The following is a 27,319-nucleotide window of genomic DNA, read 5'->3' as shown; positions in this document are numbered from 1 at the left end:
GGCATATATGCCCTGTCATATACCTTGCAAGTCATAGACGGAACACATGCATGCTAGAATCGGAATATGATGCCATGCTGCAAGGTTTCTCAAGATTTACAAGAAGTTTCCAAAATCATTTCAAAACAAAACACCCAAATTCGTCGTCCTGCGAGCCCAATGCCCGGGTTTCCTGAAAAGATATCAGATAAGACAGGCCAGTGTGTCTGTCTTTCCAGAACCTGACAAGATTTCAGCGCCATTTAGATGCGTTCCAGGGAAATTTCCTCCGCCGGCGAAGCCCGCGGGGGCAGTTCTAAAGTTGCACTGCGCCAGAATATCACTTAGTTGAATGCCTCCATCTTTATCATAGCAAAATGGATTCAATTCAACTCCGTTTCAATAGACTACCTCCTCTTCGAGCATCCAGTCGGCTGCACACCGGCGCGAAATTGCCCACTCGGATGGCAATCTCATCAGTTCGGTCATGGTTTTTCGCCGCTGTATTTGATTCCGACTACACTGATATTGCGGGAAGCGCCCCCGCAGCCGGCACGTGACAGCAGACCCCTCCTCACGACTCTCTGCCATCCCCGCCATCCGCAGCGGGGCGGTGGTGTAGTACCGGCCAGAGCAGGCGGGCAAGAAGAGCCAACGACACTCCCGTGACACGTGACAGTCGCAGAAGTGTCACGCAAGGTTTCACGGTCCACCAAAAGAGCCTAGAACTGTTTCTTCATATCGCCATTAGTTATCTAGAAGTTTAATACGCGCTTGAGTAAGGGGTCAATTTGAACTCCGAATGTTTTTTTGGAATTATTTCCTGAATGGCACGGCAAAGCCGGAAATTTTGCGTAGCCAAAGCCGCGAAATTTTGCATAGCTACAGACAATTAAATGGCCAACCTTTATCATGATATAAATTAGATGCATTTAACGACCACAAATTCCATAGTTCCATATGCTAGCGACCACAAATTGTAAGGTTGCTAACCATTGGAACACCAACGTCAGGCCATGGCTGTCAGCGAGGGCCATTTCAAGGGAATTCTTCAATCTGATGCGACAACGAAGCCTAAAACGAAACCATGCATATCTACGATAGTTTCTTAGGCAACAAACCAACTGAATTTAGAGTTAAAACAAATTTCATTGGCCTAGGGTCAGGAATGAAGGCCTGGTCGAGATGGAAATCACTCTACTTTTTTACTCGAGTGCTTGCTTTGTGAGATGGTTTCCGACCCTCACTTTATTTTTATTAATGACATGGACCGCAACAGACATACTCTAAGGATTTTTCAAATGTCAGATTAGGTCATTGGCCTAAAATGATCCAGGCCAACATGTTGCTTTTAGGAACGTGCCTTCTAGCGTAATCCCTGCCTCTTATTTGAATGACAAAATATCATCAGTCTCGCAGTTTTTGGTCACCTTGACCTTCTCAAGGTCAGACAGGGTTACTGGTCCTAAATGAACACCACTGACCTTTTGCTTAAAACAAGTATCTAGGTTCACGGTGGTTGCATGAGGAGGCCGGGGGCACTTCGGACACCGATCTTGAGTATGACTGTTTTCCCTTATTTGACCCCAAAGTGATGACCTAGGAAGCTCAAGTTTTGATATGACTTAGTTCACATACAGATCAATCCACACGGTGAATTTGGCTTCTCTAGCTATCTTATTTTTTAAGATCTCAATGGGTCAAATTGACCTCTAAGCAAAGGGTATTTAACCTGTCGCCAGGGCCCGTGTTTCAGTAATTACCAGACGAACTGCTTCCATACTGATAAGCGTATGTAATGGATAACCCTTCAGATATAAAAATATGTCACCTGACCAATATGTGTAAAGCGCAGCAGCAGACATCCCGTTTGGAATGCACATCCTTCGCATCGCACGGACTCAAATATGTAAACAGTTGCAGAGAAAATGATGGGATCATCGTTAAATGCCCAGTGTTTGTATGCCAGTGTTATATGAAAAGTCGGTATAAATTTAGATGGGTACGTGAATACACAAACTTATTCACGTCCATGCAGTGCCGCACAGCAGGGTTGGGCCCAACGGTCCTGATCCTTCCCTAGTGGACATAGAGCCCTGGGACATCGAAAGTGAAGACCGGCAACAGCGCCCGAAAAAGACCGTTTTTACGTCGTACCAGACGGAACACAAAAATATGATATCAAGGGGCCCCGATCCAAGACAAGAAGCCCTCTATGAGGGTCTTCATCTGTCGCCAAGGACTCCATCAAGCATGAAGCGTTCCTATCATGAACCCCGCGGCATCGTGCCCTCCCCGCAACAAATGTGTGCGTGCGTGCATGTCGCTGACACACACACAACAGCCCACGATTGCGACAGACGAGACTGCACGTCGAATGAAACCGCGCCGGCCGTTCCATCGACCCAAGATGACCGCCGCTATTCATAAGGCGTCGTCCGGCCACGAAGCGCCGCTGACGCGCCAAAACAAGCCGCCGCCCGAGCTCGCCCTCAATTAGCATAATCACCGTAAAACAACTCGCTAAAACAAAGCGGTCGCGGCCTCATCCGGACTGCCAGCGCCGGCCACGGCCCGGGCCGAGTCCTCTTTTCAGCTGTCTGCGCCGCCGGCGCGGCGGCCATTGTAAGCCTGATTAAAATAGCAGATCTGTCTGGGCGTGGCGCTTGGCGGCCAGGCTGTCATGAGAAATGCGGCTGTGACAGGCGGCCGAAGCCAATCGGGCGCCGCCATCGGGCCGGCGCCTTTGTGAGACAACAGCGCCGGAGCCGCATCAGCGGTAATCTGCACTGGATCCATGGGCCCAGTTATTGGATTCCTATCGAGTCGCTCGACCGTCGCGAGTCGCCGGCTAGATAGGCGGTCGATGGAGTCCTCGCTATCGACTGCACGACAGGAAGTCGGCGCCGCGTGCTACGCACCGGACCCGCGGCGTACCCAGCGCGGCGTTCACTGAGCAGGACTCTGGCCACGCTGATTGTTCTTGAGTAGGCTCGCGGTGCTGCAAAGCGACCGGGAAGTGCCGCGAGCTCGCGGGGCTAAGCACGACTCGGCCGGCCGTTTGTTTGGAGTGGCTTGGGCGCGGAGCCCGGCGGAGCACAACAGCCCCTTGAACCGCCAACCTCGCAATGCTTGATCATCATCCAGCAGGTCGAGAGCCTCTAATGGGTCCTAGAAACCTCGGTAGTTCCCCATATGCGTCATTACGCCAAGCCCGGCGCGTTCTCGTCCCAAACCGGCAATTAATAGCGCTCCGATCAGGCATGCATTGAAGCAGACGCCGTATTAATGGCGGAGGTAGCCGGCATTAAACGCTGCATGTGGCGACGGAAGCGAGCGGAGGAACGTCCGACTCGCCGGTCGCGACGCAAATGCAACTCGAGCGAAGTAGTTATTTTCAGGAAATTGGACGCCTCTGTAAAGTCGGCCAGCGGCGGCGGCTCCAACAAAAGATTCCGGCGGCACAAAGCGGGAAATAAGCATTTCACTGGCATCGTGTATGGTGGGTTTTGCGGCAGCGTCCACACGGTTTTCCAGCTATGTATCTTTAGTAGATTACAGTGCCCAATAACTACGCAGCCCTGAATGAAGGAATATCAATTCATGCGAAACATTCTGAGGAGTAAAATGCGTCGGAGCTGCTAGGCAGGATGGATTTCGCAATGCGTGACAAGCCGATTTTTACAATAAGCGCGAGTAGCAGTCAATAGGTTTGAACTTACGCAACGCTCACGGATATTGAAAAGCCAAAAAGCTTACTCAATCCTCCAAACCATGCGCCGTTTGCTGCACATCACATCACGGAACACCGTCTCGTCTCCGCCACGCATCCTCCTCTGTGGTGTAACATCGGCGTGCCGGGCAGCACCCGAGCCCGACAAGCGCATTATTTCCAAGTCGGCGTGCCGTAAAGAACTCGCAGGAAGCGTGCGGACGACGGGCGGAAGCTGTGACGAACAGGAGGGCTTGCGGAACGGCAAACCGTTTCAACGCCATAGGGAGTCGCTGATGGGACGGCTGCGCGCAGCTCGTTGAAGTGGCGGTGGCGCTGTCCTGATATGGAAAGGAAAACGTCATGCCGGGCGCGAAGTGCACCATATGGAACAATAAAAAGACCTGCAGTAAACAATCGTGCCACCGTAACAGCCCAACAGCGGAAAGCAATGGCGAAATGGAAACAATTTGTGCCCCTCCCCCCTCCCCCGTGGGCGATGGGTATTGCCAACAAAAAAACTGCGTACGATTTGCCTGATATTCTTTAGCAGAGATAGAGTATTTTGCACTATCATGCTTAAAAACGGAAACAAGTCAGTAAAAATGTGCCACCAGGCACTCAAATTCAGCACAGGCGTCAAAGCACAAGCCGCTGGACTCAGTCAAACGGCGCCAATGGAGAGCCCATAGTCATCAACAGACCGTCATTGTCGCGCACGCCTGAGTCGGCAGGGCGTCTTTTGGGTCACCACGACTGTCATCAGGGCGTGGTGGAGCATCCATCCCGCGCCGTCAACAGGCGTCAGAAGGGCACCCGCCCGGCGCGGTCAACAGGGCGTCAGCGGGGTGCAGCCACCCCACGCCGTCAGCAGCGTCAGCGGGGGCACCACCTGCGCCGTCAACAGGCGTCAGCGATGCATCCACCTGGCGCCGTCAAACAGGCGTCAGCGGGGCACCCACCCGGCGCCGTCCACAGGGCCGTCATCGGGGCACCCACCCGGCGCCGTCAACAGGCGTCAGCGGGGCACCCACCCGCGCCGTCAACAGGCGTCAGCGGGGCACCCACCCGGCGCCGTCAACAGGCGTCAGCGGGGCACCCACCAGGCACCGTCAACAGGCGACAGCGGGGCACCCACCCGACACCGTCAACAGGCGTCAGCGGGGCACCCACCCGGCGCCGTCAACAGGCGTCAGCGAGGCACCCACCCGGCGCCGTCAACAGGCGTCAGCGGGGCACCCACCAGGCACCGTCAACAGGCGACAGCGGGGCACCCACCCGGCGCCGTCAACAGGCGTCAGCGGGGCACCCACCCGGCGCCGTCAACAGGCGTCAGCGAGGCACCCACCCGGCGCCGTCAACAGGCGTCAGCGGGGCACCCACCAGGCACCGTCAACAGGCGACAGCGGGGCACCCACCCGACACCGTCAACAGGCGTCAGCGGGGCACCCACCCGGCGCCGTCAACAGGCGTCAGCGAGGCACCCACCCGGCGCCGTCAACAGGCGTCAGCGAGGCACCCACCCGGTGCCGTCAACAGGCATCGGCGCGAGTGCGCCGTCGGTCGCGCGGCTCCGGCCGACGCCGCGATCCGCCGGCCCAATGAGGCCCATCGCCATCGATCCGGACGCAGCCGGCGCCCACTCGGGCGGCCCATTGTGAGGGCCGCTGGCCCCGTCCGCCGTCCATTGTCGGCCGGCCCGGGGGCGCCCCCGGGAGGCCGTCGGGCGCCGCCGACCGCGCGCCGATGGTCCGCACCAGCCGCTTCCGCCCGGGCCGCCTCTAATTTGGACAAGACGCCGCGCACGCAGCCGGTTTGCGGCATATTTCGCCCGCCGGCAATTAGGCAAAGCGGGGGTCTTTCATCATCTGTTTAGCGGGTGTGGCGCGGCAGTGTGGGGAATGTGCAGCGAGGAGGTTGCGTTTAATCAGAATGGATGGCGGCCGGCACGCTTTGAGTCAAGATGAAGGGTATATTTTCTGTAGGGTAATAACCATTTGGTTCACATTTAGGGCATGTGTCTGAGGCAAGCTCGCCTGATAGAGTTGCAGTGATGGCACGTGATGTCTTTTGTTACCATTTTGAGCTCTTATTGGGAACGTGCCAGTCTGCAAGATGCACGTTGCATAGCTTGAGTCTCACGCGCATGACTTGAGCCAGTCAAAGCGTCCAGAGAGAAAAGAGACCCATCCGAAAGCAGGGTGAAACACAGCCTGAAATCCACGATACGGCCTATAAAACCGTGGACAAAGCATGTCCTAACAACGCAGTTGTTTTGCTTGTTAAATCACAAGGCGGGCATTTTTCCGGCAGCCGCACCGTCATTATGCACTACCCCGTAGCTGAAATCGCAACGCAACCGGAAATCAGATACCAAGAGAGCCATGAGTCGCTCCGCGGTCCCAGTGCAGCTGAAATTACCCCGGCCGTGTCAGCCGCCATGTCACACGCAGTACTCAGGATAGCACAGAAGCGGCAACATGTGGCTGCGTTCATATGCATGCATGCACATCTGCAGCGTGAATCGTGCTCACAGTGGAGGAGACTTTCATAAGAAATTGCGTTGCACTTCTGGATGTTCCCAAGCACGCATCTGATATTCATAACTGCCCTACCAACAACACAAATTTGGCTGATATGCATTTGAAAATGATTCAAGCTCTGTTTTGGTCTTGAGGAAACGAAATTCCCGCCGTGTAATAAGCGACGCGGGTAAATAAAATAATCCTTGCTAACATGTGATACGGTTGCTGTGCTTCTATCTTTCGAGGACTGTTTAGATACACGTAACACACGTTAACTAGGGGTCATAGGTGCCTGCCTTTTGAAGCATCTCCAGCCATATTTCATGTAGCTTTTTGCACAAGTATGCTTCGTTATCGTAGGTCAGGTTAAGTGCTGCTGCACCCGGAAGTCACGATGATATTGCTCGCATTTTTCCCACCGTGCAGCACAGCTGCTGGGCTTCATCGTCCGTTCCGAGAACAGGGCAATCTCGTAGCGGAGAGTCTTAGCGGGCCGGCTTTCCCCGACGCAACAGACAATTCCAACGCCACATCTGTCTAGATTACCATTACGATCTTCGATCTGGGCGCCTATTACCGTCGCATCTCCACACCCCAGTGCGTCCGTCCCGCACAACTAATGGTTCGTGTGGGGCGGGGGAGGGACCGGGAACCAAGAGACCAGCGGCGGTGGTGGTGTTGACCCTGTGGTCCCAGGAGGCGCCGCGGGCGGATTTATTTCCCCAGCGACCTGTTCGAAGAACGTCCCCCGCCGGGCACAAAGCCAATAGCCCGAGGCCGGGCCCGGCCAGACTCTTTGGCGTCTCTCCGCACCCATGTGACGTCATACCTACGCCATCAATGTCACCCAAAGACCCCCATACGTCTGTCATTACGAATGGAGCTTGCGACGTCGAACTGGCCACATTGCTAGTCAATGTGAGCACGTGCTTTGCGTTTGGACGTTTAGCATAGACTGCTGCGTCATATCTACGTCACCGGCGGACCCAGGGCGATGCCATTTGGCCTGCCGTCGCAAACTATGTACATCTATGACGTCATAGCCACGTAGGCCCTGGTCCCGAACCAGTCTCACCCGCACTGGTCGCGTGACGCGAGCTATGACGTCATTCTCCGTCCCTTTTGTCAAGCCTGGAGAAAACCAGCCCCATGCAAGAGGCGTGCCAAGCTGCATGCACGCAGGCATTGAAGCAAGCAGAATTAAGATAACAGAGCGCGTCAACGATGCATAAGTGACATAATGTTACCAAAGTCTGATGACGCGTGCTATCCTCATGTCAACGTCAACCACTTCGCACGAAACTCCTGAGTAGGCAGACAGCGGAGAAAGTGGCCGCGCAGTTCACATCCGCAGAAGAAACTTTTCAAATTCAATCTGCAAATGACATCCCGGTCGCGGTATTGTGAGGGTAATTACATTTGCATAACTTGGGAGGCAATCTGAATGGAGTAAAATCGGCCACGCGAGACTTACAGCGCGGTGGAGCTGTGTCGGTGTGCTTGGACGAGTCTTACATCCCAGCAGGGAGGGGCTCTGCACTTTGGCCCGCGGTCGTCACCGCTAGGCTATAAAGAAACAAAATCATACTGTTGCGCGGCATTTGCTAGCGTTAGACTCGCTGGAATGCTCTTCTGCAGGAAATGGCCATTGTTCTTGTGTCACGTGTTCCCGTCCCGGCTTAAAGTGTTACATCGGGGCTAGGAAATTCGAAGACGGTGTCTTTTTAGTTTCCATGTTTTCTATCCCCAAGCTGTCAGCAAGAGATTCGCCAACGTGAAGCTGAGCAAACGCAGTCTGTTTTAATCACTTCCAAACATGATGTGATGTAATTTTGTAAATCAAAGCAGGGCAGCTCATTCGTCAATCCTTGTGTAGAATAGCAATGGATGAAACCCACACGAGAAAAGGACCTGCGGATACATATGGTGATTACCCTCGTTGTAAGTGGCAAATATTCGTCTAACGTTTCAATGCCCCAGTAATACATACCAGTATATAATGACATGGACTCCCAAAACGCGTACAAAATAAAGGAAACTGCCGCAAAAGAGGCGTAGAGACGCGGCGGATAAACCGCTGCCACCCTAACCATTATGTTAAATACAGCTCGCCAGCAGACAAACTAGGAGCGATGCTCATCTCGGCACCAGACCGATGAGCATCTCAAAATAGTTCAGGGAAGACCCGCAGAACAGTATATCTCAACGGGACAATGGTGATGGAAGCTCGCGGGAGACGAACATATCGTGGCGCACGTTCAATCACGGCGACAAATGGTCAGCGGTGGTGGCACCGACATATCTGCACACGACGGGCAATCGACAATAACTGGTCTCATGTATCCAATCAGGACCAAACTTCCTAGCAATCTATCTCGGCCCCACGAGCGATTCAAGCGCTGCGAGATAAGAAGCGTCTCGCTAGAGACATAATCGACGCACCGCCCGCGCCGCGACGAACCTGCTCATGCGGCGCAAACAGCCGGCTTTTCCGGCACAAAAAGACACCTCACTGTGCTTTGTCAGCCACTCTTTCCTCCTCCACCGGCATGTAATCGGGGCCGGTCGCTTTTTTCGCGTTCAATCATCGCGCCAACGACCGTTGTCGACCGGGGTCATAAACACGAGGGCACCGAACAGGCCGCGGTCAGCTCGATTCGGCTACCGGCGGCGGCCGCTGAAAAATTCACCGCACGGCACGGCCCACTACAGGGTCGATCCCATTAATCGAACGGCATGCATTACCCGCCGCGGACAGCGTCGGTTCCGTCGCGTGCACCACCACCGGCCCGCCGGCCGTGTAGCGGCGCCGGCCGGCGGCGAAGGTCAGGCGCTGCCGTCGAAGCGGTGCGACGGAGCGGGGACTGCTGTCGGGTGTGGCTCTCCGCGTGGCCGCGACCGGTGCTGCGGCTGCTGGCCGGTGGCGGGCGGCGGTGACCGGCGCAACAGCGGCGGACGGCGCGGCGCGACGGTCGATGACTGATTGCCGTCCGGCCGGCGCCTCGTCGATACGCCGCGCTGTCCCCGGCCCCCGGCGACCTGCCCCTGTCGATAACGGCGGGCGGCGTCGACGGCGGCGGCGGCCCTCTCCGGCGCCACGCGCGGCCACCGTCCCCCCCCCCCCCGCCAACGGGCCGTGATTAATTAACGTCACGGACAGGGGTCGGGCGAGGCCACCAGCGGACGGGTTAGTGCGCCGCGGATCGCGACGGCTCCCGCCAGCCCGACCCGACCCGCCCCTCCCCGCCCCGCCCCGCCCCGACAATATATCGAGGCCATTATGGAAAATTGGTAACTGTTCTCCGCACCCCCAGGCGCTCCGTGGCAGATAGTTCTTTACGGAAATTGGAAGACTATGGGAACGATGGACGAGCCCAATCCGCGTCGGAAAGCACTCTGCCATGTCTTATCCGTCCGGACGCGGTCGTACTTTGCCAAAGTAGCGGGCCCTGATAGCCGACAGGAGGACGCAGCAGCGCGGCTTAAGTGGCGCACGGAGAAGCCACAGGTTTGACGGGTGCCGCCTCGCCGCCGACCGCCCCCAGACACCGCCCGACCGCCTCCGGTGGACCTCCTTTCATCTAGCTCGTTACCGCGCGGGCAGCGCAGGTCATTTGCAAGTCGACGCGGCGTGTTAATCATTTCCCGCGTGGGGCTCGTCTCTTCATGGCTCGTTAGATGCAGGAATAATAAGGCGTCCGACCCCAGTGCATGCTGGCGTTGGACTGCGCGCCGCGGACGGGCCACTGCCGGCGCGATCTGGTCCGCCCGCAACCGTGCAGGTCAATAAGGCGAAGAACGCTCTTGTGAGGTGTGATCAGCCCGTAGAATGTTGGCAGTTTTGAGCGTTTCCGTGAGAGACGTGCCGCAAATTACGATGCTTAGCACTTGTAAAAAACACTGCGTGCACAGAAATAGCAACCGGTAAATGGAAACGGCGGAGTGCAAAGTGCAGCCACGTCTTTTATGCAGAGGTAGATGGTTGAGCTGGATCGTGATGGTGATCCCGTGCATGAAGGTCATGGCTGCTTGCATTGTCCCCTAACTCCTCGGGCAATAAGGACCTACCCTCTGATTCCGAATGTTTCGCTATGCATGTGAAAGAGCATCAGCAGATGTACGTCCAATTCGAGGCCTTGCATAAGATAGCCATGAAGTTCGCTGACTGCTACTGAGCCAACCCCATACGCCCTTGCTACTCGCATCGATTCACCGCAGACCAATTCGTTCATCACAGTCTACATCACGACGCCGCTACATACACCCAAGGGTTCTCACATGAGATCACCGCAAACGCGTCGGCGCACTCATACGCGATCATGGCCTGAGCCGGCCCAGGCGCGGCGATTGCGGAAGACGAGCATCTCTGAGGTTTCATCGCTCTTTCGGCGGCCTCCAGCGTCAGGGCAAGGGCCGTTTAATGCGCAGACGATATGGATAGGCGCGGTGGCGGCTGCCCGGCTCCATCCATCACGCACTTCACGCCGCCCGGCTCTCAAAATCGGATCAGCTTTGGCAATCTCCCTGCCGGAATATTCAGAGCAGAGGCTGAGATCGGAGCGCTGGAGAGTGCGGTGCCGTGGCATCCCTGGCGAATGTGTCGGGCGCTCCAGAATGCCTTGAGAACAAGGAGAGATGTTGTGCGTGCACGTTCTGAGGCCGGTTGGATACAATCATGGCTATCTAACTGATGTGTGATCAAAAGCGGCGACCTGCAGCCATCGCGACCAACCCCGCGTCGCGATGGCTGCTTGCGTAAGTGGATGGGATCATCAGATTTTGTTTCTGCTCTGCCTATTCGTTATGAAAGTTAACTACAAATGGTACCAGACGCCTGAGTGTCTTGGTCCCCCAGAAGTGTGTTGACATTTTTTATTTGATGGCCATTGAATTTGAGGACCAGTGCAAACAGGAGCAGAAGCCGAGTGCCGTGACCATGAAAAATCTTAAATGGACGTGATGGATCCTTAGAGACTGAAACCATGGGATGATAGATGTTTTATTGAGCGTGAAAGTATAAAATGACGGCTGACTGTCCAAAGCTTGGAAACACCGTCTGGTCCATCGCGTTTTGTGATGTTCTAGGTTAAAGGCGCAGAAAACCAATGATTGTGCACCCTCCAGTGGCATTAAGTGCTTTCTGTGGCCCCAGCCCTCATAAGTAACGTTTCATTACCCCAATACCAAACAAAACTATGCGCTAATTAGCCCCAAGCCGCCTGTGGCCTTGCACCACCATGTAACGCCGCCGAACGCTCAAGCAAACAACTGTCACGTTAATGGGCGTGCTACTTGTTTGCAGAACGTGTGGGCTAGAGCAATTTCCTCCTTACAAAAACCTATTTGCCCGGTCCTAGGAAGGCACAGGACCAGGAGCAGTGAGCCGGGAATCAGCTACATTTCCATGCACCCTGAGCGGGGTCATGACGGTCTCAAACTGACATGTGCAGCAGCCAGGGACGTCGCCATAACCTGGCGGCCGAGTGAGAGTTTTGACACAAATCTACAGACCAACATTGGTATGGAGTTTGGTGCGTGTTCGCTAGTTTCCATCCCTCCCCCTCCCCCCCCCCCCCCCCAGCGCAGTGTTTTGGCCCGAATATTGTTACAAGCACTACCACAATCCATTTCCCGTTGTTAAGCTACGCCACTTCGCTGTTGATCCCTTAGTGAGCCGAAATATGCACGCCCAAATTCGGGATCGTAATATTGCTGAGGCCTTTGACAAATGGGTCCGTGGCAGCACGCATCAGGCGATGCCCCGCCTGGGGAGTTAATTAAAATGCAGACACAGGCCGGGACGCTGCTCGCTTAGCCAGAATGGAGGCCATCTTGAGGGGGATACGTCGGTTGCCGGGAACACTGGACAGGGCACATGCAATAGGAGTGGAGACGTCTCGCGGTGCGACGCTGTGAAGGTTCTGATGTATGCGCAGCAGCTCCAGTAAAACTTCATCATAATAGCCTGCGTTTTGGTGGATATCATAACGCAGACAAGATCTAATCAAAACTTAACGGCATGCTAATGAGCGCAACCACGTTGCGGAAGTTAGGGATGAAACGAATCTAAATATGTGCGAGAATCCCGCATAAAATTGTGTTTTTAAGCAAAGAGGTAAGAAAATCATGCACTTTGACAGGACTTGGAGCGGTGATAAGCGCCATTTTCGGCAAAGCTGGAGAGAATAGAGGAGAGTTTGATCTGCTTTTTGTGTGTTTTGCCCATACAAAATGGCGTGAACATATATTGCATCCCAGTAAAATTGGTTTCGTACCCCAGTGATTTTCGATGTGTGGTTCGCTGCTGGTGGTCACAGTCATGGCTATGTTGTTGATTTTTTAAATAAAATTTCATGTATATTGTTTTATTTGATGATATATTATAAATTACTTAGTTTTGTCCTTGTATGTGTGTCGGTTCAACACCAAACATTGAATCTAAATTGCAATGGGTTAAATTGTCATCTATCCTACGCCTTAACCTGCCATGAAAACGGTCTTGAAAATATTTGCAACTGACATAGGTACACATTGTAATCATGACGCAAATATTCCCAGGAGCCTTGGGAAATCCCAGAAAACTATGGACGCTAACAGCGGCATAAACAGACGTTGAACGAAGTCAAGAGCGCTCATGCTCCAGATTTGGGCGGGACGGACTTCACGGAACGAGACAATACCACGCTGACCAGAGTCGCTAGCGACATGAGATGTTCATAGCATGCCTTCGTGGGTTTTGGGACGAACCACGTTCAGAATGTGCATTTGAGGATTTCGGAGTAAAACGAGGGTAACCGAAATTAGGATTAAGTCCCTTTTGACCTTGGGGTCTTCAAGGGGGATGTTAACAGCTTCCCGACAACAGAGCCGAATGCATCAGCCTTTTACGCTAGCGATGACAAAAACAGGTGCTACGGGCCATGCTGGCGAACTATCAAGATTAATGGAATATCTGATGCAAATGGCACGTGTTGACAGTGCATCCCGTCGGAGAGATCCTAGGAAATGTAATACGGGTAGGAGGGTTGCGAAGAGAACTGAAAAAAATCATTGCCGCTCTCCAAGCCGCCTAAGGGGTTTTGTGCTTGTATTCATGACAGCTTGCTGTGTAAGTTTTAAAATGAGCTGATGTTGTCCTTGTTGTATTAGTTGATAAAGTACCGGCCATGTTTAAGGACCTTCCGTTCGAATGTGGCTATTAAGCTTCAGTGTCATACAGCATATCCCAGGCACAAACGTTGCCAAAAATTGTGTCACACTAGTTCAAGTGCATTGCGCTGCATCTTCATGCCCATCACATCTCACTTAGTTGCGTGGATATGCAAACGGAATGTGAATGAAAGATCAGAGCAATGTCTCGCGCATTGGAAATGACGCATCGAAATATCCATGATATCATTATAAGCTTATGTACATTCCAATATATATGATTGTACAACAATTGTACGCGAAGCTGAATCAACTTATTCCTCAACTTCCACAGTGCTGTGAATAGTGTGACCTTGGAATAATCTCCTGGGCCGGATTGTAGCGTTATCTTTCGACACATTAGGAAATGTTATCGCTCATAAACCTACCTTAGTTTGAATCGGAAACACGATTGTGTATAGTCTCAGCGGGATTACATGACGCGAAAGCGATCTTTTTCGATATTCACTGCTTTCAAAAAGCAGCCCGAAGGTTCCTGGTGGTTTCTGGATATCACGATCGGTGCGTGCGCCCATGGACTGCATGCTTAAACTAAACAACTTATGAAAATATCAATAGCACGCTTACAATGCTGAAGTTCTCTTGTCAAGAAAATAACCCTTGCATGTACTCCAATCGAGTACTTTCCTTTGCGCTTCCGTCACTTCTTATTTTGAAATACCGTATCACAACATACACATCAAAATAAAGTAGGAAATAATATTTGACATTATTTTCAACATTCAATGGCACCTTGTGCTATGCGCCCCACACCAATCTTATACTGAACGACGATATATGACTGAGTCAGTTTGCTATTTCTGTGCCGTTTCACATAATTGCTGCAACTGCTTTTCGATGAGTGTCATCATTGCAAGGATGAGGATGTACCTACCGCGACTGTTGCTATCAATAATGCAGAGCTGGTTTTGAGCTGTGGCCGGAAGCACTGTCATTAATGCTGCTGACTGCAATGTTGCAATTAAAGCGAGCCATTGCGTCAGATTTAGCACGCAAGCGTCGTGCATGGTCTACAAATTTGCATTCAGTGACCCATCTGCGCGCCCAGACGTCAGATTGTCCACCATGACGGGGTTTCAATCTGAATGAATGTCTTGACACGTCAAAAGGCATGGGCTTTTTTACAGACGCCAATATGGTAAAAACAACAAATGTGAATAATTGTGCGAGCGTGGTCTGAAGAATGCCAGTACATAGAAATCCTCAAATTTCATCATAGACGTAAAACGTCACAGAAATACGCGTCGCAAGCCGCAGCCAGCTTCAAAGTATTAATACAAAAGTCCAAGCAGGGTCACCAACGCTTTACTATGGGGTTCGCCGCACGTCCACAGAATCTCAAAACTCAAGGATGCCTTTTTAAAGGAGCGACACCACTCATTCGCAACAAATCACCTTTAACAGCTCATCTCGAAGTTCAGGAGAAACTTTGTTAGAGCTAGCTGCTTTCGCTGCTAGCAATGCACACATCGCAACCCAGTCCACTGAATCCCACAGACCACTTAACTGGCCGACTGGAGACAACTATGCCAACCCACCGAAAGGACAGGCAATGCAATGCAGGCCCATGAGACGTAAATTGTGCAGCGCCGTGGAAACTGCCCGCTCCTGGACCTGTACAGCCGCTTTGTCCGCTACATCTGCCATTTTAAGTCACGAAACTTCCCAAAGCATCTAGAGCCCGCTTCCCGGATGGAAAGCAACGGTCCGCCCACTCTCGGTCGGTCCATTAGAGCACTCCTTTTGCCCAGACAACCTTCCCGCCATGGTTGCACCAGTCTGCAAGTGGACCGTCGAAGCTGCACCAGTCACCAATGAGCCGGATCCTGCCCAGAACCCGAAACATCAACCTCTCCGTCCCACCGCCACCTCGCCCCAACCGCCGCACCTCCCCTCCCGCTCCGTCCCTCAGCTCACATGCCCCGAGCAGGTCGCCGATCCATCACGAGCGCCGCCTCACGGGCGTCACCATGCGGAACGCTTCTCGGCCGGTGCGCCGCTCACCTGACCTGCTGGCGGGTCTTGGGACGCGGCCGGGACGGCGAGGCGTCTGCGTGCGGGCCGGCCGGCGGCGGGACGGGCGCGCGTTGCCACCACAGGCCGGCCGGGGCAACAGGCGGGCCGCCGCCAGCCACTGACGATTGGCCGCGCGCGCGGCTCGCAATCGATATGCGCCGAATCAGCGGCCGACGCGACGCGGCGCGCGAACGCGGCGAAAGCGGCGCGGCGCGGCGGCGGCCGCCCCGCCGGGATCAGGCTCGGGCAGCCTCCCCTCCTCCCGTCGCCCCATCCCCTTTTGGGTGACACAGCACGCCGCCGCCGCCGCCGCCGCCGCCGCCGGCTCGGAGGATGAATAATGCACGGCCCGTGAACACGTAGGTATATTCCCATGGCAATTGCCTATCGCTTGGATGCCGATTAGCCCGGCCAGTCGATGGTCTTACATCATTAGGGAGTGTGTGGGTCGGCGTCCGCCCCCCGGGTATTGCCGACCGAGACGGTCCGGGTCGGGCCAGGGACGCAGGGGAGCGCCAGTCAGGTGGGGAGGCGGGAGGGGAGCGAGCTCAGGCGCCGGCACTGCTGGTGCACCGACGGGCGGTGCGTGCAATTTGCGGTATGGTATTGACGGGGACGTATGCGTTATGCCTGAACCGTAAAAAAGCTCGAGCTCCTGGTTTTCGCATTATCAGTTTTGCTGCTGAAAATACTGACTTTGAATGGACCAAGAAGTGCCGGTTTACTACTGGCATTGGTTTAAATAAAGGCATGTAGCCGAAATATTACATGTTTCTTCATTCTCCTGTTTATTCTGCGTTGAGCAAGGCTATTAATACTGTCTCACGAAATTGCAAAGGCCAGAAGAGCAAAGCTTTCCAAGAGTACATCAGGAGTTTCCAAACACGTCAAAAAGTGGTATGGAGACTGTGAGCCTATGGCTGGTTAAAAGCTAAAAATAATTATATTTTATCTTAAGGTTTCCTTTTTTTAATGATTACGAGCAAAATTTTCCAACTATTTCAACATCGTCTATTTCCAAGGGACGGCAAGATCTATGAACACACGTTATCCCACGGCCAGGACTGTTGGATGCCTTTGCTCGAAATTGCAATGTAGTAATATTGCTGGAAGTCAAGAGTTCGGGATCCAATTCAAAATGACCGAAATCTCATCAACGAGCGAAGGACGTGTTGGACGTCCACCTGCCGACAAGACAAATTGAAAGTGGTACCCGGACACCAGCAGGCGAGTTTCAGCGAGACATGGTTGGGCAGAAGTTCTGAACAATCGATGCCTCGCGCATGACTGTCATGTTCACGCATCTATTGGGAAAACACTGGCGAACAGCAGAAAGATGGGAGGTTCAGCTTTGATTGGTTTGTGGGACATCGAAGAAAGCTGCCTGCAGTTACTGAAGAGTCAGTGATCGGCATCGGGTGTCAAGCTCTTCACGTGTTTTTTACCAAGCGTTTTACGAAAGAACACTACAGAAGGACGATTTCATTTCCAGGGACAGGTTTCGTCAGAGGATTTTAGCACGCTACGCAAAGCGTGCATGACCGCCACTGGTTCAGCCCGACCCTCCTGGTCAGTTGGCAATTAGCCGTCAGTGACGAGTCACGGAGGCGCAGTGTCGGAACACGTTTTCACGCGTCGGCTACCCACGACTCAGTGTGCGGGGTCCTGCCAACGGAGCTACAGGGACAGCAATAATATAATGGCTTGAATTCGTCCAAAGTCCTCACAAACTTGTAATGGCACAACCAGCAATGAGTTTAAAATCGCTCTTTTTGTTAAACCCGCAATCAATACCATTAGTACCGCCAGCTACTTCCAGCACTTTCTTCACTGAGCTGTAAATGCCCGTACACGAGAAGATCAGAAAAAAACGAGGAGGATACCAGAACTTTTGAAGATCGCTGAATCAAGAGGAGGAAGTTCTATACGAAGCACATCATCCAAGTTTATTGCTTAGTTATGGCATGGTCTCAATATTCGTCGAGTACTCATGCCTGTTCCACACAGAGCATCTGTCAAAGGCTGCTTATTTCATCACGGCAATGCACCTAGCCACCATTAGCTGCCTGATGCACTCACTTTTCAAAGCAGCGTCCTTAAAAGAGCTACTACCAACGGCTAGTTTCAAGAGGAACTAAATCCAGAGAGCTGTCTAAGCTACAAACTGAAAGCAACTGCGCCCTTGGAAAGACCTTCAAACTTGGGTGCGGCGAAGGCCCGCATAAGCTCTTTAAGGGACACTAGCCGGCCGCTGTCGCCCTGCGCCCATGCGCCCGGCGTGCGAGTAACGCCCGTCCTGTGAGACCACTTACCGCCCCTGCTCTCGCTGTCTGCCGGCTTCACTTGTATTGGACGGTTCATCTGAAAAACAGAAATGTATCAGATGCGTGGCCCGGCGAGCTGTCTGTTCGGAGGCGGCTTGCGCGGCTGCCGCGAGCCGATAAGAGCCACTCATCGCGAACCGTCGCTGTGTATGAGGAGATCCACGGGCTCTGGCAAACTTGGTCCGTCCGGATCGATATCGCAGGCTGAGTCCCGCTAAAATGGCGGCCGCATCCGGAGACAACACGACGCAGACAGGGTTACAGTACGACAGCGCATGCTTAAAGTGGAACCGCTCGCTTGTCCTGTTTCAGAGCGCTGCTGTGTTTGCCGCGCGCGGCATCGCAGGTTTGGAAGAATTATATTTAGATGGATTCCTGTTCAGGATAAATAGTGGTTTAGATAAACCCCAGTAAGTTTTCAGTGCTCATTGTCTGCCTTCCTTAAGGTTAATTGCCTGCATTGTATGCGATGACTGCACTGAAACGGATAACAGGTAAATTAAAGTAACTCTTCCTCGAAAGCTGCAAAGTGTTCAACGACGTTCGTGAATATGTATTTCATGAACACGCAGTTTACGTACATCAACGCATACTGTAGAATGCATTCTTAGGGCATAGTGTGCTAAGAGTAATATACTCTCTGCTCGGGGTGACTCACATGGGAATATGTGCGGCAACATTCTGGCTATTGTCTACGCTTACCAGAGCGCATTATAGTATTTCCGCATTATTCTTTTGAACCTAAAGTATGGAACACCCTGCACTTCACAGATCAAATGAGTGTCTAAGGAGGCGGCAAAATAAAGCTAGAAGGCTCTGGCGTCGGGCATATAGGACCTATGTCTGTAAATTATATATGATATATTCTGTTACGTCGCATGATTATAGTAATGATTTATGTGTGCGCGGCAGACATGATAAACCACGAAACTCTCCAAGCAAACAGCACTTAATTGTAATGACATGCATTTTGCCCCAATGCATCTGACTTTTCCTCGTTGCAAGTTATTAGTCTTACACCATCATTACGAAACCGAAATGAAACCACCAAGCTCGTTGGAGTTTGGTTTGAGCCGGACTCTAACGGAAGTGGTAGGCACATCTCAAGTGGCAAGCATCTAGGCTATCAGGCCCACACGACAGCATGTCGGATGTTCAGGGTCCATATCCAGTTTCCACCCTCCGTCGAATGGGACTAAGTGGTACTTGAGCGTACGCGCCAAATCAGAGGATGGCACACGCTATCTCGATGCAACAAACCTAACATGGTTGGAAAAATGCATCGTCTATCTCTCGCCATGCGGGTCTTTCAATGCCATCATACTTTGTAAGTCTATGCCTAGATGGATGTGGGTTCATGTGAACTTTTTTCATTTTTTCATTAGTTCTGGTCCTTCACTCACACACACACACACACACACGCACCTGCACACACACACACACACACACACACACACACACACACACACACACACACACACACACACACACACACACACACACACACACACACACACACACACACATACACACACACACACAGACATATATGTATATATATATATATATATATATATATATATATATATATATGTGTATATATATGTATATATATACATCACAGGAATGCAAATGCTTCGGGCGATTGCAAGAAACCCAAGCGTACAGTTTCCAGAAGCATTATGATTCATTTCACTTCCATACATCAACGCACCCTGTCCATTAAATGTCAGCACCAATGCCACTTCCAGGTCAGCCCACAGCTCAAACCGGGCAACGCCACTGAACCGACCACCTCCACGGGACATGTCCCGCCCCAGCCAGTGTCAGTTTGGGAGGGACGGGAGCGAATATTGCGCGGCAAGGGCACTCGTTCATTAACGGCTGCCTCGAGAACCGCGCTGTGCTGCTTCCGCGTTATGTAGAGAGGCGCTGGTCATCGTACCGCGAAACAACGGCCAAGTGTTCACAGCACACGGCAGCCGAGGCGAGCTTGGCCTAGGCACAGTGAAATGGATCCTGACAGGATGCTGCAGCTCTACGGGCAGCGCCTCGGACGCGTCTTACGGCATCTGCGCTTTTACGCACGATGCTCGCCAGCCTGCAAGGACTGCACGATTTCTGGGAATTTTCGTGATGTGACAAAAGTAAGGTGTTTATCTAATTATCATGATATGGCGATCGCATGGCAAACTATTGCATATCGCACAACAATTAGATCTGCACGGCGCATGCCTGAACTGGGCTGGTTTCCCTTACAAGGCGGCTCTCCACAGGCCGCCTGAGATGCTAGGCTGTGCCGGGTTACTCAGGGGTGGACGGCGCAGCATAACCGCAGGGAGAGCAGTAGGAAGCGGCCGGCAAGGCATCGATGAGGCCCGTGTGACCTCTGTGCCCGTGTGACCTAACTATAATTTTCAGGCACGACGTCAGACTTTTCCAATCAGCGGCATTTCATTGCAAACGCAAACAATTACGTGCAATATGTGGTGTTGCTCCAGTTCGGAACGGGCTGCTGGTGCAAAACACAATGGCGTCACCTCGGATTTCCATCGAAAGGATATGAGCAAAATTTTGCATAAAGTTACAATAGTAGATAAAAAATGCCACAACATTTTAGTTGTTTAATTGCAGGCTGTACAATGCCAACCTGAGCGTTCGAAATTGGCCGGTCGCAGTGAGACCAGAAGGCAGTAATCAGTGTAAAGAGGAAAAAAGAAAAGATAGTTTGTTTCCTGAATTTTCCATGAGCCTGGGTCCTTTCACACATATTCCATACTCTTCCTCAGTCGGTTGGCAAATAATACTGAACACGTGTTTCAAAAAAGGTTCCTACAAAATAAAGAACATCGAACGCTTGAATCCCATGGCGAGCAAGCACGCACATGGTCAATCGAACGAGATTGCGACAAGAATAGATAGCCTCAATAAAAAATCCGACATCCCTAATTTAGTCGCATTAACCCCAACTTTCATCACGATGAGCTGCGCGTGCGACGCTCGTACCTTTGTTTGCCTGGCCCCCATTCGGTTCGGACGGCGGTACGGAACGGCCGCAGGCCCAATCAAGTGGTCACGGTATAAATGAATTGGCCCGGTTAGATTCGTGCGGAACGACATCGACCGGGCGGGTCGCCCCCTGACCGCTTCCGAAGCAGCTCTGGGCGCCAGGCAAGGAGCGTAATGAGCGGTCGTGGCCAATCCACAACGGATTGGGTCGGCTCAGCCAGGCAGAGTAGCAAAAGGGGTCGGGATCAGATGACATATATATGATGATGCATTGCTCTCAAGGTGCACGCTACGCGGACATTTTTTTGTAGTTCGTGATTAATTTTGTATCGCAGCGGCTCCTTACAAACAGTAAGCAATCGTGGTTTGTTTATGAGCGCATGCCACTGTTATGGTCATCAACCTTTAAAAGCCCCATATTGTTTTTTGCAAGGAATTGCAAAATTGGACAGTTCTGGGCTCGTTTTCCAATCGGCACTTCAATTACTTCCCGAAATTTAACCAATTTAAATCCTGCACCATGAAATGAGGACAGTATTGCCATTTCCAACACTACCAGCCTCTTGGCACCACCCGGCCGGAGACATATGTGCCCTCATTCGAGCTGGACCGGGGTCATAGCGGTCGGACCCTCGACCTCGGTTCCGGGTGGCCTCCATGCGCCCCACCCCCGTTTCCCACTCAAGTGCTAATGGCGCTGCGGTTGCGGCAGTCACCGGCGGGCGCCTGTCGGCGGGTCGGTGACGTCGCGTGCCGGCGGCCCGTCCGACACCGGCACGAACCCCCAACAGGTGCGGCGGCCGGGGATCAATCGGTCGCCGGCCGGCCGACACCCCTTCACCCGCCCATCCCACAGTTCGGACATGGCCCTGGCTGATCCTCCAGGACGGTACCACAGTCCAGCTATGTCCAGCTACCACAGGACGGTAGCTTCTCTGTCCCACTCACCCAACCACTCTTCCACTTCAGACCCCGGTCACTGCCCTGTCCCACGTTCCCACAGGTCGGTTACTATCCTGCGGTGTTCTCCCGCAGACCAGTCGCCACCCTGTCCCACCCTCACACCGTCGGTCCCAGTCCCGCCCCAAGGTCATCACAGCCTTAACGCTCTCTCCCTCCGGCCAGACACGATCCTGTTCCACTCTTCCACGGGCACGCCGGTCACTGCCCTGCCCTGCCCTCCCGCCGAACGGGCGCTACCCATCTGAACTTCCCACCGGCCGGCCAACCGACCCACCAACCTCCTGCTCGCCATCCGTTCTTGGTGCATCTCACTGTGGGCCCGTGTACGTGACGATGCCCCGCGTTTAAACGCGCCGATGCGAGTCCGCTTTCGGCTGAGGTCGCTCTCAGCACGCGTCTCCACTGCGCGCCGATTCCTCAACACGCACTCCTTGGGGCCGTCTCATCTCTCAACGATGCATTTTAGCGTTCGTCTATGTGCGTATCAGCTTCGGCGTGTCGCCAATATAAATATCTTCTGAAATGAATTGTTCCTTTTCTGAAATAATCCTAAAATTTTCTACTTTTTCTAACATTTTTTCTTTCGAAAATATTTTCTCAAATAAGTTAAGCCTTCCCCCGCGCGATTCGCTGCCTGCCGCTTCTCTAGCATGCCCAGGAGCAGACAGGTAGCCCTCAGCGTGTGCCTCTCACTCGTCTTACACCCGTTCGTTCGTCATTGCAGGCCCATGCTCGTTGCAGTACACATACCCACCGTATACCCATTGTATTGCAGTGTATGCGATTAGCTATATGCGGATGTTGGTCCCGCTTATCGGCCGTCAGTGGCCGGGGTGGCATTGCTGCATATGCTCATCCACAAGCATGTAACGAAATACTGCTTTCTTTCTCAGTGCCCTGGCCACTTCCACAGACCTCCAACATTGGATCGCTTTTGTATAAGACGGCTCGACATCCCGATTAGAGCGCATGGGGCCGATAGCTCAAAATAGCCGCTGCCCTTACCCGCCGACTCTGTTATCGAGTTTGCTCCCTCTCCCTCCTGACTTATCGAACAGCCATCGGAGACCAACTCTTTTCTGCCCCTCCCCCGTGTCCACACCCTGCCCTGCAGCGTCTCTCTCCAGCGCACGCTCTTCTTTGCCCTTCCCGCGTTCTACTCACGCTGTACCTATCTACCAACCACCCTGCTCGCTTTGCTTCCGTCGGACCCTCAGTTCGTCCTACCCCTCCCTCTTGTCGGTTCACCCACCCTCTGTGGCCTCTGAGTTCATCCTCTCTTCTGCAGCTCGACTCAAAGGCATTTCGCCAGGAGCATCTCGAATGAATAACGGGATGGCGACACCACATCGGGGCGGCTAAACGGCCGGGCGAGATCAAAGACCATACGTCATCGCTTTGGGAACGATAACGGACCGGGCGACTCTGAGGCGTCCCGGAGGGAGCACGGGTCAGGCCCGGTCGAGCCCAATCCATTTCTCGTCAGCTCGAAAGCGTTTGAACATGAGAAACAGCAAGTGCGAATGATGCTCAACGGTGAAGTGGACGTTATGTGTTATATCGTTATCATCAGGAAAGCTTGTGTAAGCATCAGCATTCCAAAAACAACATTTCATTTCAGATTCATTTCATTTTTATGCATGGCTTGAGCCACCAGAGAATAACAAATAGCGTACGCAACATAATATCAAATGATGACCGGACTATTGCCCGCACTATTGCATCCAGCCCTGACAGTCATACATCGTTGATATTTACGCATAAATACATATTCGCAACCAAGTAACGATTTTTAGCCCGTATCTCATCCGTGGCGATGACGAGGTGGCCCCGAAACGGTTGGCAACCTGTTCATCTCCGGCCAGTCCCATCCCGTCTCGCTACCCCGGCCCACACCCCCCAGCAAACGCGCACAACGTGGCCCCAGCCAGTGGCGGCCATTTTGTCTTCATGTCGCCGCGCGCGCCGCGGCGGCGTCGGCGCTCGGATCTGAAATTTGATGGTGCCACGCGCGTCGACGATTGATTGCAACACTTATAACGGATTCAGCGAGCCGTAACAACGCTCCATAATCAATAGCGAACTGCCGGTGGGTGCGAGTAAATAACGCAGAACGCGGCCAGCCACGCGCGCTTCGTGCCTGGGAGGGATACGAAGGAGGGAGAAGGGGCCCGGGTGTAGAGGGGGTGAGCAAGTGCCGCTACCCTTACCTCATCTCGCTTTTTCCCTCCTGTTGATGGTTCCGGGCGCCATTGGTAATTGGATATCAAAAGAGGTGTACCACCTCCGGGGCATATTTCAGAAGCGTGCTCTAGTAAAACCCCAGGACTAGTTACGCCTAATAATAACACTGGACAGTGCTACTGCAGCTTTGTCAGGACATAATAAGAAAACAATTAAACTTATTTCCAAGCACAAATTACGCTGCCAACGATTTACTACGCTTCTTCCCTATAGTTGCGACCAGCGTCATCATGAAAACCACCGTACGCACTACTGGTGCGATTAAAATAATGTTTGTGATTGGCCCAGCGAGCACGGGCCTGGTACCGAGGAGCAAATTGGTTGAAGTTTAAACAAGTACGTCACATATATGATATGATAATATCATTCCCAAGACCCAAAGTGCACCTCAAAAATAGCCACTGTGGTTATGCGCCATAGGGGAGAAATCAAAGCCACAATATCACGTTTCGTTGAATTCGCGGGATATTAGCTCCATGTTCGCCTACCTTTTCGTCTCAACAGTGTTTCAAATTTTTTTAGCATTTATTACGCAAACATTTTGACATTAGTGTGCTGCAAACATTACTGAAAACGTGCGATGGAAAATGCAAGGCAAATTAAACATATTACTTTCATGATGGTGAGCGGAAGTCCAATGAGATTTCTCCCGAAGGGTTAACTACCCCAAATCAAAATTCTGAGCTATTCTGAATGATGTCGAGAAAACTGGTATAATTGATCAAATCGCACGCGTGTGACGTAACAACTAGTGAAAGGCAAAATAGGCGGCATGTTCTCTTGAACTGTAGTTTTGTTTTCGCTGATTGCGTGCCCTTGGTTGATAGCTATTAAAGAATTGCTCTACTACGGTGTTCTACCCGTTTCATCTTACAATAAACCACGAAAACAATAGGATAACGTATGTAAGTCGTCGATATTTACCTAACCAACGCGTGCATCCTACCCATCAGCAATGCTTTTCTTCATTATAAACCAAAAACCATACAGTCCCGCCAGGTGAAATCGAGCTTCAGTGTTTCAGCTGTCTTCCGGCATCAGTGCGCTGATGTCGGGACATCTGCTTTTGTCCCAGTGGAATTTTAAAGCTGCCTTAGCGTCCATTTATCGAGTAAGGATGGGGACAATAGTCCACTCAGCGGCGGATATATCGACTGGGCAGCTGCTCCGCTTATGCCCCCCCCCCCCCTAGCGCGTTCGCCGTCATTGAACATACACGTGTGATAAAAACGTTTTAGTCGAGGTAAACGTCACACGTGTCGCAATACATTGCCTTCCACCAATGTAACATGGAAAGCGTCAGAGCTCAAAGACTTCCACTTCCATTGAATGATTTTGAATGGGAAAATAATCTCAATCGTTTTTTTACTAGAGTCAGGCAGATATACTCTGGAGACAACTGAGGCAGTGCCAAGTTTCAAGACGTTCACCTTTGCTGGTACACATACACTCAATAGCACCAATGTGCACATGACTTCCTTGACTATTTCCCAGGGCACCACAAACGACTGATTTTAATAAGTGATCCATGGATGTTAGGGATGTCGTGATTAGAATGCACAACTACATGAAGCGCATAATGCATAAAATATCACGTTTAAATCCATAACGCCAAAAATGCCTGCATAGTTCATGCTATTATTTCCAGTCGTTACATACATTGTACTTTTTTCTGCCAACGCCTACAGTTTTGCCTCTGCGTGGTCATGCCAAGTTATGCACTGACTGGGATGTCGGGCAGCTTATAAACTGCCTAATGCTAAACTTCTACCTCCTAATTTATGAACAGCTTGTGGCATGCATGCACACAAAGAAATCGTTAAATCAGTCAATCAGTAGTTCTCCAGCGTTCATAGAGCAGCACGCCTGTGTTGGCGACAAAGCACGGCACGTGCGCCACTTTGTTTGCGAGCCCGTGGTGAGCGTTTTACAGAGGACGCGCCGCGCGAAACGGCGCAGTTACCGCGGCAGTGCAAACAGCGGTGGAAAAGGCAGCTCCCGGGATGGGGACGATAAATTTGCATTTCAAACAGATCGATTGAATTGGGAGCTAGTGCCACGGGGTCATCAGGGGAGCATGCTGTGCTCGGACTGGTTTAGCAGCAGGGTGGCAGCAGGTGGAACTGGAAAGTTTGCACATGACGATTGAACGCTGGAGCTTCTTTTAAACTGCGCACAAAAGCCATGCTAAATGTCAGTCATTTTCGCGGAGATTTACTTGGGTAAAGTTTTTGAAAGTTAGGGCGCTTTGCAAAATTGCCTTGAAATATGCATTTTGAATAGTTTTCTAAGCATTTGCAAGCAACAACGTCAGTGCCTGTTTCTAGTAAAAAAAGTGGTTTGAAAGGAAAACATTTGTATGAATTCACATTGAACAGTGATAGTTACGTGTAAAGTTTCAAAATATACTAAATATTTTGGCAGAATTTGTCCGAGAGTCATTCGTGAAAATGACTTACAATGTTTCAACTTTTGTTAATCATAAGCAAGTTTATAATGATGTTTCAACATCGGAAAACTGTAGAAAGGAAAACAGTAGAAGCTGAATAAAAGCTGCTGAGTGACAATCAATACACATTCCCCAAAAATGTGTTTATTAATGACGTGACAAGACTGAATGGGGCTGAATTATTGCACCATTTGTAACACTGACGCAGTTTTACATGAGAAAAACAAGCCACTTAGATCAGGATTGATTTTGTTTACATGTTAACAGCGTGGCCGGGAGGGCCTGGCCCGGCTTAGCTCCGGCAGTAGCCGTCCCACTAACCAGTGCTTGTGAATGGTTCTTCACAGCCTGAAAACTCTGGCGTAGTTAGTATAGCTTAAAACTTGGTGTTTCAACATTCTGTTCATGATGTATTCAGCATACATAAAATCGATTGCTATCAAACAAGTGTCTCCAATCCGATCAGAAAAAACAAAAAGGGGCAAATAAGCTGTGCATTTTTGTCAAATACGTTGAAAAATAAATGTCAAATCGCTAGTAAAAGGCTATGTCTGCAGCACCAGTAAATTTAGCCACTCTTATATGTTAAGCCTTTTATTCCGGCTGCGTGGAGAAAATGACGGAAATTTTGCCCTTCACTGAAATAGCAGCTAAACTTTAACAAATTCCGAACAAAGGAAGAGCACTGCCAGTTTGGCTCATAGCGGCGTAAAATTATTGACTCAAGTGACGTCTTAATTCTCGTATTGTCTTAGCATCCTCCAACCGCGACCATGTTGAGATCAAAACTTATCACAAATTTTGTAGCGTGAAGATACATGAATGACAACAAAAATACCATACCAATGATGTTGAGGTACCGCAACCGACCGAAAGACTTTTTCGCAGC

The 27,319-nt window shown here is 51.8% G+C and overlaps 1 protein-coding gene across 3 annotated transcripts in view; it reads right to left on the bottom strand.

Moving 5' to 3' along the window:
- The window catches only part of LOC119112090 (CUGBP Elav-like family member 3-A), a 167,842-nt gene that overhangs the window by 57,406 nt on the left and 83,117 nt on the right, over nt 1-27,319 (bottom strand). For all 3 annotated transcript variants that reach the window (XR_005095680.1, XM_037236092.1, XM_037236094.1), the window contains exon 3: nt 17,754-17,802. Coding sequence is in view for 2 of the 3 variants with exons in the window: in XM_037236092.1 (XP_037091987.1) it covers nt 17,754-17,802 (49 nt within the window). In the remaining variant the exon portion in view is untranslated. The remainder of the gene's footprint in view (nt 1-17,753; nt 17,803-27,319) is intronic.

Source organism: Pollicipes pollicipes, unplaced genomic scaffold (assembly GCF_011947565.3).
Source record: "Pollicipes pollicipes isolate AB1234 unplaced genomic scaffold, Ppol_2.1 Scaffold_7261;HRSCAF=8764_pilon_pilon_pilon, whole genome shotgun sequence".
Taxonomy (NCBI): domain Eukaryota; kingdom Metazoa; phylum Arthropoda; class Thecostraca; order Pollicipedomorpha; family Pollicipedidae; genus Pollicipes; species Pollicipes pollicipes.
This window is presented reverse-complemented; position numbering and strand designations above follow the sequence as displayed.